At 57.9% G+C, this 9,937-nt stretch overlaps 1 protein-coding gene and 2 non-coding genes across 3 annotated transcripts; 2 read left to right on the top strand and 1 right to left on the bottom strand.

Moving 5' to 3' along the window:
* The first annotated feature begins 2,934 nt into the window (after window positions 1-2,934).
* Window positions 2,935-3,077, top strand: LOC129023763 (small Cajal body-specific RNA 17). The gene has a single exon (XR_008496911.1). It is a non-coding gene; the product is annotated as a small Cajal body-specific RNA 17 (non-coding RNA).
* An 89-nt stretch (window positions 3,078-3,166) lies between these two features.
* LOC129023761 (small Cajal body-specific RNA 18) lies at window positions 3,167-3,249 on the top strand. Its single transcript, XR_008496908.1, has one exon. It is a non-coding gene; the product is annotated as a small Cajal body-specific RNA 18 (non-coding RNA).
* Window positions 3,250-3,398: 149 nt separating this feature from the next.
* LOC129022842 (RIMS-binding protein 3A) lies at window positions 3,399-9,550 on the bottom strand. The gene has a single exon (XM_054469076.1). The coding sequence runs from the start codon at window positions 9,054-9,056 to the stop codon at window positions 4,116-4,118; it is 4,941 nt and encodes a 1,646-aa protein (XP_054325051.1). The 5' UTR covers window positions 9,057-9,550; the 3' UTR covers window positions 3,399-4,115.
* Window positions 9,551-9,937: the final 387 nt, after the last annotated feature.

Below are 9,937 nucleotides of genomic sequence, written 5' to 3'. Positions count from 1 at the left end.
ATCCATCCACCTCGGCCTCCCAAAGTTCTGGGATTACAGGCGTGAGCCACCACACCCGGCCTACTTTTTTAAACTTAAATTTAAAAAAAAAAAAAGTTTATTTTTAATGTTATTTATTTATTTATTTAATTTTTAGATGGAGTCTTGCTCTGTCACCCAGGCTGGGGTGTAGTGGCGCTATCTTGGCTCACTGCAACCTCTGCCTCCCGGGTTCAAGTGATTCTTCTGCCTAGCCTCCCGAGTAGCTGGGGCTACAGCTGTGTGCCACCACGTCCAGCTAATTTTTTTGTGTTTTTAGTAGAGACAGTGTTTCACTGTATTGGTCAGGCTCGTCTTGAACTCTTGACCTTGTGATCCGCCTGCCTCGGCCTTCCAAAGTGCTGGGATTACAGGTGTGAGCCATGGCACCAGGCCTATTTATTTATTTATTTATTTATTTTATTTTTTTTGAGATGGAGTTTTGCTCTCTCACCCAGGCTGGAGTGCAGTGGCGCAATCTCGGCTCACTGCAAGCTCCGCCTCCCGGGTTCATGCCATTCTCCTGCCTCAGTCTCCCGAGTATCTGGGACTACAGGCGCCCACCACCACGCCTGGCTAATTTTTTTGTATTTTTAGGAGAGATGGGGTTTCACCATGTTAGCCAGGATGGTCTCGATCTCTTGACCTCGTGATCCACCCACCTTGGCCTCCCAAAGTGCTGGGATTATAGGCGTAAGCCACGGCACCTGGCCCTATTTATTTATTTTTAAAGAGATGGGGTCTCACTATGTTGCTCAGGCTGGAGTGCTGTGGAGCTATCTTGGCTCACTGCAACTTCTGCTTCCCGGGTTCAAGTGATTCTCCTGCGTCAGCCTTCCGAGTAGCTGGGACTACAGGAATGCACCACCATGTCTGGCTAATTTTTGTGTTTTTAGTAGAGATGGGGTTTCAACATGTTGCCCAGGCTGGTCTCAAACTCCTTACCTCAGGTGATCTGCCCGCCTTGGCCTCTCAAAGTGCTGGGATTACAGGCATGAGCCACCGCACTCGGCCATCTCCTGTGTTCTTTGAGGATAAGGCAGCAGTAAGTGTGTTAGGTTGAGATAGACCTCAGGCCTGCACCTTCCCTGTCCCCACCTTTAGCCCCAGGGACAGCGTGGTAGAACCCAGTGGCCTCAGTTCATGAACTTGCCATGGAACCAGTTGGTGGCTCTGGTCCTTCTGCACCAGGGTGCTTTCGGTCATTTCTGATGACACCGGAGAAGGCAGTGTCCTTTCCTTATTGTCTCTTTTTTTTTTTTTTTTTACCTGGGTATTCTGGAAGTGTCTTTCCTCTGACAGTGTTGTTGGACATGGGGAAACAAAAGGGTATCAAAGAGAAGGAGAGAAGGATAAAGACCACCCCTCATTCCCGCCCTCCCAGAGGGGCAGCCTGGGAAGTCTATGGAGGAGGTGACTTTGAGCCATGATGTGAGCTTAGATGAGGGGGCCCCTCTGAGCCTCAGGAAGCTCTTCTGCAAAATGGGGCAAATAAAGAAATACCCTCTGTGTGCAGTGGCTCAGGGCCTGTAATCCCAGCACTTCGGGAGGCCAAAGCAGGAGAATCACTTGAGCGCAGGAGTTCCAGACCAACCTGGGCAACATAGTGGGACCCTATCTCTACCAAAAAATTTAAAAATTAGCCAGGCATCAGGTGTGGTGGCTCAGGCCTGTAATCCCAACACTTTGGGAGGTTGAGGCAGGCGAATTGCTTGAGCCCAGGAATTTGAGACCAGCCTGGGCAACACAGTGAGACCCCTGCTTCTATGCACACACCAAATTAGCTAGGTGTGGTGGTGCACATCTGTAGTCCCAGCTACTTGGGAGGCTGAGGTGAGAGAATAATTTGAGCCCTGAAGCTCAAGACTGCAGTGAGCTGTGATTGTGCCACTGCCCTCCAGCCTGGGCAACAGACCAAGACTCTGTCTCAAAAAAAGGAAAGGGCCGGGCGCAGTGGCTCACGCCTGTAATCCCAGCACTTTGGGAGGCTGAAGTGGGCAGATAATGAGGTCAGGAGATCGAGACCATCCTGGCTAACACAGTGAAACCCCGTCTCTACTAAAAATACAAAAAATTAGCCAGGCGTGGTGGCGGGCGCCTGTAGTCCCAGCTACTCAGGAGGCTGAGGCAGGAGAATGGCGTGAACCCGGGAGGCAGAGCTTGCAGTGAACTAAGATCGCACCACTGCACTCCAGCCTGGGCAACAGAGCAAGACTCCAACTCAAAAAGAAAAAAAAAAAACAGAAAAGAAGAAAAGAAGGCCGGACGTGGTGGCTCATGCCTGTAATCCCAGCACTTTGGGAGGCTGAGGCGGGCGGATCACGAGGTCAGGAGTTTGAGACTAGTCTGGCCAACATAGTGAAACCCCGTCTCTACTAAAAAATGCAAAAAATTAGCCAGGTGTAATGCTGTGCACCTGTAATCCCAGCTACTCGGGAGGCTAAGGCCGGATAATCGTGTGAACCTGGGAGACAGAGGTTGTGGTGAGCCAAGATTGTGCCATTGCACCTCAGCCTGGGTGACAGTGTGAGACTCTGTCACCAAAGAAAAAAAAAAAGGAAAAGAAATGCCATCCCAAGGTGATCCCTCACAGGAAGTGACTCAGACAAGCGGTGAGCTACGAAAGCTATCTGAATGAAGCAAGATCGTCATCTGGGAGACACTGACTACCCACTTAGCAAAGGGCTCAGCAGCACACGGCCTCCCTGCGGGGATGCCCTCAGGGAAGATGTGGCCCAGAGGAGTTTTTTGGGCCTTGCTCCTCAGTCCTGGCTCTTAGTAGGACCCTCTGCAGCCAAACTAGCACATCCTGAGCTAGGCTGACCTTAAAAAGTAAGTATTCAGGGCCTAGGGACCTTGGGCAAAGCAGAGAAGCTGGTGTCAGATGAGGTGCAGCAGGTATAGTGGGATAAGGTGTTCTCAGGTCCCCAGTGCAGCCCCAAGATGAGCCTGCAGTATTTTCCTTATATGATCTGGTCCTACCGTGGGCAGCGCTGCTGCCCAGAGCCTGAGAGGATTATGAAAACATGGCAACGGAAGTGAGGCCAGGGGACCCAGCATGGGGGCATGAGGAGCAGGCAGGGGACAGCGGGTGGGGCTAGAGGAGAGGGAGGTTTAGGGAGGCCTCTGCTGCTGTGACTGTGAGCCCCAGCCAATGATGACGTGGCCACTGCACAATCTGAGTTCTGGGAACCATGTGATGGAATGTGTTCTGGGAATAGACTGCAGCCAGGAAAAAAAAAGCAGAAGGGTGCACCCTCCCTTCCCTGGCCAGGAAAACATTTCTGTAGCCCTTGCGGACCCAATGCACAGAAGTGAGAGGGAGGAAAGCCAGGCTCATGTTTCCTTGGTTGTGCTTCAACTTCTAAAATATGTTTTTTCTATGAACATTTTAATGAGGGGTTGGACATAAGACATAAAAATAACATTCTGAGAGCTCATTTGGAGGTTCTAGCAGGGGAGCACAGCTACTCTTATACTCTTGACTGAAGACCGATCGTCCTCTATTGGGGATGGTCATCCTCTTCCACTGAGCGCACAGCTTCTGGAGGGACATACTTGGAGTGGTGAGGGAGGAAGGGATACCCGCCTAGTCAGCCAGATCAGCCGAATCAACCCTGGTGATCAATGGGGTGACACATGTCGCAGCCAGATCACCCTCACATCCCAAAAATAACATTCAGATTGCTTTTTTCTTTTTAAGATGTAGACTTTTCTTGAGACTTTCGTACAAGGCAATGGATAGATAATCTTAACCTCCTAGAGAAAACACACATTGGCCACAGAAAAAGGCGCTTCTCCATATACCTGCCATAGTTATCAGCAACTTTGAAATGGCCTCTCAAACTCTCAGGGGTTGGCTTGTTGTGTTTGCTTTCGCAAATAACTCAGGCTTAAGTCCTGCTACTTACAGAGCCTAGGGGACGCTTAAGGACTACCATCAGTTTAAGGACTACCATCAGTTTAACACAGTGGCAGTTGGAGCACATGCTACTTATGGTGGTGAGGAGGGGTGCTGGTGTGAGGGTCTGAAAGCTTGTTTCTCCTCTGGCAGGGTGTGAGCAGCCAGAGGCCACTACCTGGGCAAGAATGCTTGCTCAGTGTCCATGGAGGGACATGTGATCCAGCAGGTGGGCAGGAACCAGGCCCCTGTGGCCGCCCAACTCTCCATAATAGAATCCTTGGTCATCCCTAGGCCCATAAACCATGACCACGTCCCCTGCCCTCAGCGCCAGCCTGCCCTTCGCATGGCCCCCCATTTGCCCATCCCCAGGATCGTAGTCCAGAGCTGCTATCATGATCTTTGGAGTCCACAGTGGGAGTCTCTCGGAGTTCCCTTGGAGCACTAGGGAGGAACCCTGGGGGATGGTGAGCCCCTGAAAATCTTCAAGGTGGGCCACAGAAGGCAGGTGCCCTTGGGCCGGCAAATGCCGCCTCCTATCAGTCTGCTCTGTGCCCACCTCCATCTCAGCCACTAGGTGCCCAGGGATATTGCCCACTTGCCTGTTGCACTTGCTGAGGTAGAAGTCGTGGGTGTCCTGAGAGCCCCACACTCTTAGCAACTGCCTTTTCTGGAAGACCAGCTCCTCCTCTGCAGCCTTGGGGTTGGCAGACATCACCAGGGGGTTGTAATCAGAGAGGGCCACAAAGACCCTTGCTGGAGTGTTGGCACCCGTCCCCAGCTGTTGGGGGCCACCCCTGGGCGTCTTGATGACTTTGGCGGATGGAGCTGGACACAGTGCTGAGCTGGGCTCATGGAGCTGGCACTCTCTCTTGACCCCCAGAGCTTGTCCTTGACTGCTGTGGGGCTTGGGCTCCCTCCTCTCCTCTCGCCTCTCTGTGCCCCACAGATCCAAGCACAGTGCCTCCTGCTTCTCCTCCAAAATGTTATGGAAGTCAGATGCATACTGTTGGCTGGCGCCCAGCTGGGGAGGTGTGAACCCTTGGGCATCTTGCTTTTGCCAAAGTACCCTCTCAAGGGCAGCCTTTTCCTGACACGGTTCCTTCCTGGGCCCACACTCGGTATGTAGACAGATGAATCCTGCAGCAGGGCTTTTGCTGGTGCCCATGTGCCCGTAGCAATTTTCCTTCTCCCCAGGCTGGTCACTGACCAAAGGTGGCCTGTGGTTCTGGGGACTCTTCTGAAAGAGCAGGTCCTTTCTACAGCCCTCCCAGCCCTCTGCAAGCTCCTGGGCTTGGCTGCCAGCCCCTGAACTCAGACATTCTCCTTCTGAGCCCAGGTTGGACACTGGGGATTGCCTCCTTGGGGGTTCTTCAAAGAATGCTTCTAGGAACTTGGCCTGGGGCTCCCCGCAGCTTCCAGGGTTGTGGGGGCTGGCCTTGGCACTCAGAGGAGCCAGTGCCAGCTTCTGGGGGCAGACGGGGAAGGTGACTCTGTAGGTGGATGGGTCGCCACAAGTGTAGCTAAAAGGTGGAGTCTCTGGCCATCGGTGACACATGAAGCAGTCCTCGGGGATCTGAGCCGGCACTGAATCCAGGGACTCACCACAGAGTGACATGGTTCTCACTGAGACCTTCTGCCACGTGAGGGGCACCTGTAGCTGGGAGAATTCCAATAGGGTGCTCCCAGCAGTGGCATCGGCGACCTCACAAACCTTAAGCCCATCTGCATACACAGCATAACCGGTGACCTGGACTCCATTGGAGGACCCAGCTGAGTCAATGGTCACAGGGAGCCAGCTGACCACCAGGACACCTGGCGAGGCATGGTGCTCCACCAGCACATCCAGCGGCGGGTGGGGAGGTCCTGCCAAGAGTGTGTCAAAGGTGATGGTGGAGGACATAGTTCCCCAATACACCTGCAGCAAGTCCCATGGCAGCCGCACCTCCACCCACGCCCGGTAGTGCGTGCCGGGGCACAGGCCCTGGAAGGTGTAGCAGCTCACGCCTGCTGGGGTCAGGGCATGCTCTCGGTCATCAAGATATACCACATGAGGGTGGCAGTGGCTGCTGTAGACCCAGGTGATCTTGGCCGATGTGGCTGTGACATTCTGCAGGTGCAGCTGCATGGGAGCCATACGGAGCACCCCTTTGGACCCCAGAAGGGGTCTGGAGAGGCCCTGCTTCCCCATGCTCTGCAGCAAGCCCAGCTGGCAGGCTTCCATCTTGGTATCCAGGATCTCTGTTGCTACTTCTGTCCTGGAGCCCACCCTGACCATCTGGCACAGCCCTCTGTCCACCACTCCCTGGGCTTCCCCAGGTAATAAGCTGTCTTCCTCCAGAGCTTCGTCCTGCCCAGCTGGGAGTTGATTGGGGCCAAGGTCAGGGGATTTGGCAGGCAGGCAGCCTGGGATGTAGCTGTCTGGAATCTGCTCCACGAAGTTGGAGGGCACCAGCCCCCGCCGGCCATCCTCAAGCTCCCCCTCATAGAAGCCATCCTCATCCATGTCCCCAAAGATATATATGTAGTCCCCAGCTGTGAGGGGCAGCTCACCCTCAGGGTGATCATTGGGCCCCTCAAATGGGTTGTAGTTATACTGAGCCATGAAGATCTTGAGCTTGGGAGCAGCAGGAGCCGCCGAGCCCCCCATTTCCAGGGCCAGGGACACGCTGTCAGGCTCCAGCTCATCCACCTCACTGGCTGTGTCCGTGTCCAGAGTAGGGCAGGATGGCACGGTGGCCCACATCGACCCCTCAGAGGAGGAGTTTGACCGGGAGCTGGTTTTCCTGGACAGAGGTTGGCTGGCAGGGACTGTCTCTGAAACTTGGGGGACACTGGCTGGCTCCCCAAGGGCAACTGGGCTCTCCTCGAGGGAGGCTTCTCTTTTCTCCTGTATGTCTCTGTTGGGCTGTGACACTGCGTAGTCTTCAGGCCGTGCCTGGAACTTGGGCCTTCTGCTACCTTTAACTTGGGACTCCGGCATTTGACTGGTCTCCCAGGGCTCTTCGGGAGGGTGACCAGGCCGACACTGGAGCGCCTGTATCTCCTTCCGGGAAGCATGGAGGTCACACAGGGCCTTCTGCGGGTCGCGTTGCAGCTGCTGCTGCCTGTCCTGCCCGCACGCCGCCTGCTGCAGCAGCTGTTCGGCGATCAAGCCGGCGGCATCGCGCTCTTGACACACGCGGCCCAGGTGGCCGCGCACTTCGCTATTCTCAGCCTCCACCTTCCTCACCCAGTCGGTCTTGGCCTGCAGCCGCCCATTCTCCTCCGTCAGCCAGGCGTTTTTGAGAAGCGCCGCCTGCAGCTGTGTCTCGGCCTCCTCGCCTCGTCGCCGCGCCGCCGCCGCCTGCGCGCCCAGCTCCTGGCACTCGCGCCGCCGCTGGTCCAGCTCGCGCTCCAGCGCCAGCATCTGCCGTCGCACCTCCTCGCAGGTTGCGCTCTGGCCGCCCGCCTCGGGCCGGGCGCCACCGTTTCCCTGCTGAAGCGTCAACTGCCTCTGCAGGCGCAGCACTTCCCTCTGGGACTCGCGCTGCAGGCGGTCTAAGTCTCTGACGTTGAGCCACTGGGTGCAGGGGCCGCCCCTTCCAGTATGCAGGTCGCTGCAGGGACCCGAGGCGAGACGCGCCTGCAGGAGGTGGCACTCCTGCCGCAGCTCTTCGATCTGCTTGTCCTTGGCCAGCAGCGCGCTCGCCTGTTCCGACAGGTCCCGAACGCGCTGGCGGGCAAAGACTTGGCATAGCTCCAGGCCGGCGCAACTCTCGCTGGGCACAGGTGCGCTCACGGCCCAGAGACTGGTCTCCTGCAGCTTGCGGGCGCGGTCAGCTAGGCGCCGCGCGAGCCCCGTCAGCTCCGCGCGCTTTACCTTGAGCCGCTTCACCTTCTCGTCTGCCTGGTAGGGGCAGCCTGCACGCCGCAGCTGCTTGTTCTCCTCTTGCAGGGTAGAACAGCGGCGCGCCAGCACCCACAACGCCTTGGCCAGCAGCCAGTTCAGCTTTATCAGCTCTTGGTGGCCCAGGCCCGGGGGTGAGGGAGTAAGGACTTCGCAGGGCCGGCTCTCAGAGCCTTCTTCTCCCCGCGGGTTGCTGAGTTTCCTGTGGACTGATGGTGGTGGTGGCGGCGGGAGTGGCGATGGTGGCGGCGGGAGTGGCGATGGTGGCGGCGGGAGCCTCCGGGAGCCAGGGGTGGAGGTGTCTGGTGAGGAGGGCCGCTCCTCGGATTTGGAGGCCTTGGGGAGGCTCCGGGTGCTGTCAAGCGAGCGGGAACGCGCAGGTGCGAAGCAATCAAGGGAGCTGGCGTGCGTGGAGAGCAGACTGTCTAGGGAGCTGGAGCACTCAGAGGACACCAGGTCTAGCGAGCCGGAGCGCACACCGACTTCAGCACTCAGGCTGTCTAGAGATCCGAGTTGACAGGCGGGTTTGGGGGCGTGGCAAGAGCCGCTGGAGGTCTGGGGCAGCAGTTCTTCCAAGGAATGCACAGCTTGGGGGTCCGGTGATCCCGATGAAACCGGGTGCCCGCGGAAGTGCGCCAGGATGTACTTGAGGAAGAGCTGGCGCTCCACCTCCAGCGCCGCCTGCAGATAGCGGATGCGCGCCGCCTGCTCGCCGTCAGTCTGCCAGCGAAGCTGCGCCAACACTTCCTGCAGGCGACAGCGGCACTGCGCCGCGGAGACCTCGGACGCCCCCGGGCGGCTACAGTGGCCGCGGTTCACCAGCTCCTCGGCCAGCTGGCGCTGCAGCTCCCGGGCTTGGCGCATCACGCCATCGCGCTCCCGGTGCAGCAGCTGCTGCAGCTGCCGCTGCTCGGCCTCCTTCCAGCGCAGCAGCTGCCGGATCTCGGCCTCGCGTTCCCGCTGCATCTCCTCTTGCAGCTGCCGCAACTCCCGGCCGAGCTGTGCCTCCCACTTGGAGCGCAGATGGTCAGCCAGCTGCCGCCGCTCCCGCTCGGCCTCCTCACGCAGCTGGCGCTCCTGGGCAGCGAAGCGCCGCCGTTCAGCCCGCCAGCCTGCCCGCTCCGCCTCCAGCTCTGCCCGTAGCTTCTCCAGCTCCCGCCTCTGGTTCTCTAGCATTGCCGCCGCCGGGCTGGAGCAGCCTGGCTTCTTGGGCGACGCGCCTAAGGGGCTGGGCGAGTCCTTGGCCATTGCGGCCGCGGCCCGGCTAGTCTCCAGACTTCGCCTGGCAGGCCTCAGCTCGCCAACGGCCGCCGCCCCGGCAGCGGCCAACCGCCCGGCGCGCCCCTTCCGGCGCCCCCTGGGGGTCTCCGCGTGCCCCTTCCGCCTCTTGGCATGTTCCCCCGCCTCCTGCCGCGGATGTCTGGTCCACGCACCTCTCCACCTGGCAAGGCCAGGGCTGGACTCTCACGCCCCTGCTCAAACTGGCCCATGTCCCTTCCAGGATGCATGGGGGCTTTTCCGGTCCCTACACTTTTCCTGCTTCTAGCACCATGTCCCTTGTGACCCTCCCCAGGCACCCTCCCAGGCACTGTGCAGTCCCAAGCAGGCCGCGGTGCCCTGAGGGAAGACTGGGCTGCTCCTGGACTTGGAGAAAAGCGCAGGGTGTGTGTGTCAAGGCCACCCATGGGGTGTGGGAATACCTGGTGGTGGGTTCAGGTGGTGTATTTGGGCCAGGTGGCTGGAAAATGCAGCAGGATATGCCTCAACTTGGCTAGACCTGGACTCCCCAGGACCCTTCAGCCCCCTAACAGCCCTGATCACCCAACTGGTCATCCACCTTTTGGGGAAAGCATGTGCCTGATACACATTTGTGTTACTGCACAGAGTCGGCTCAGAGGAGGTGTAAGCGAAAAGACCCTCCCCAGCAAGGTGGCATAGGGACCCAGGGCCAGATAGGCATGAGGGGCACTGCCCAAACTGGCCATCTGACCTGTCTACCTCCCACATCCAGGTACCACCTGGTGACAAACGCTGGAGCCCCAGTGTCTGGGCTACTCATTGGCATCTTAGGTAGAGGCCTCAGGATGGGCCAGGAGTGAGGGTGAGGCTTCAGCAGAAATGTTGGAGGC

Source organism: Pongo pygmaeus, chromosome 23, assembly GCF_028885625.2.
Source record: "Pongo pygmaeus isolate AG05252 chromosome 23, NHGRI_mPonPyg2-v2.0_pri, whole genome shotgun sequence".
Taxonomy (NCBI): domain Eukaryota; kingdom Metazoa; phylum Chordata; class Mammalia; order Primates; family Hominidae; genus Pongo; species Pongo pygmaeus.
This window is presented reverse-complemented; position numbering and strand designations above follow the sequence as displayed.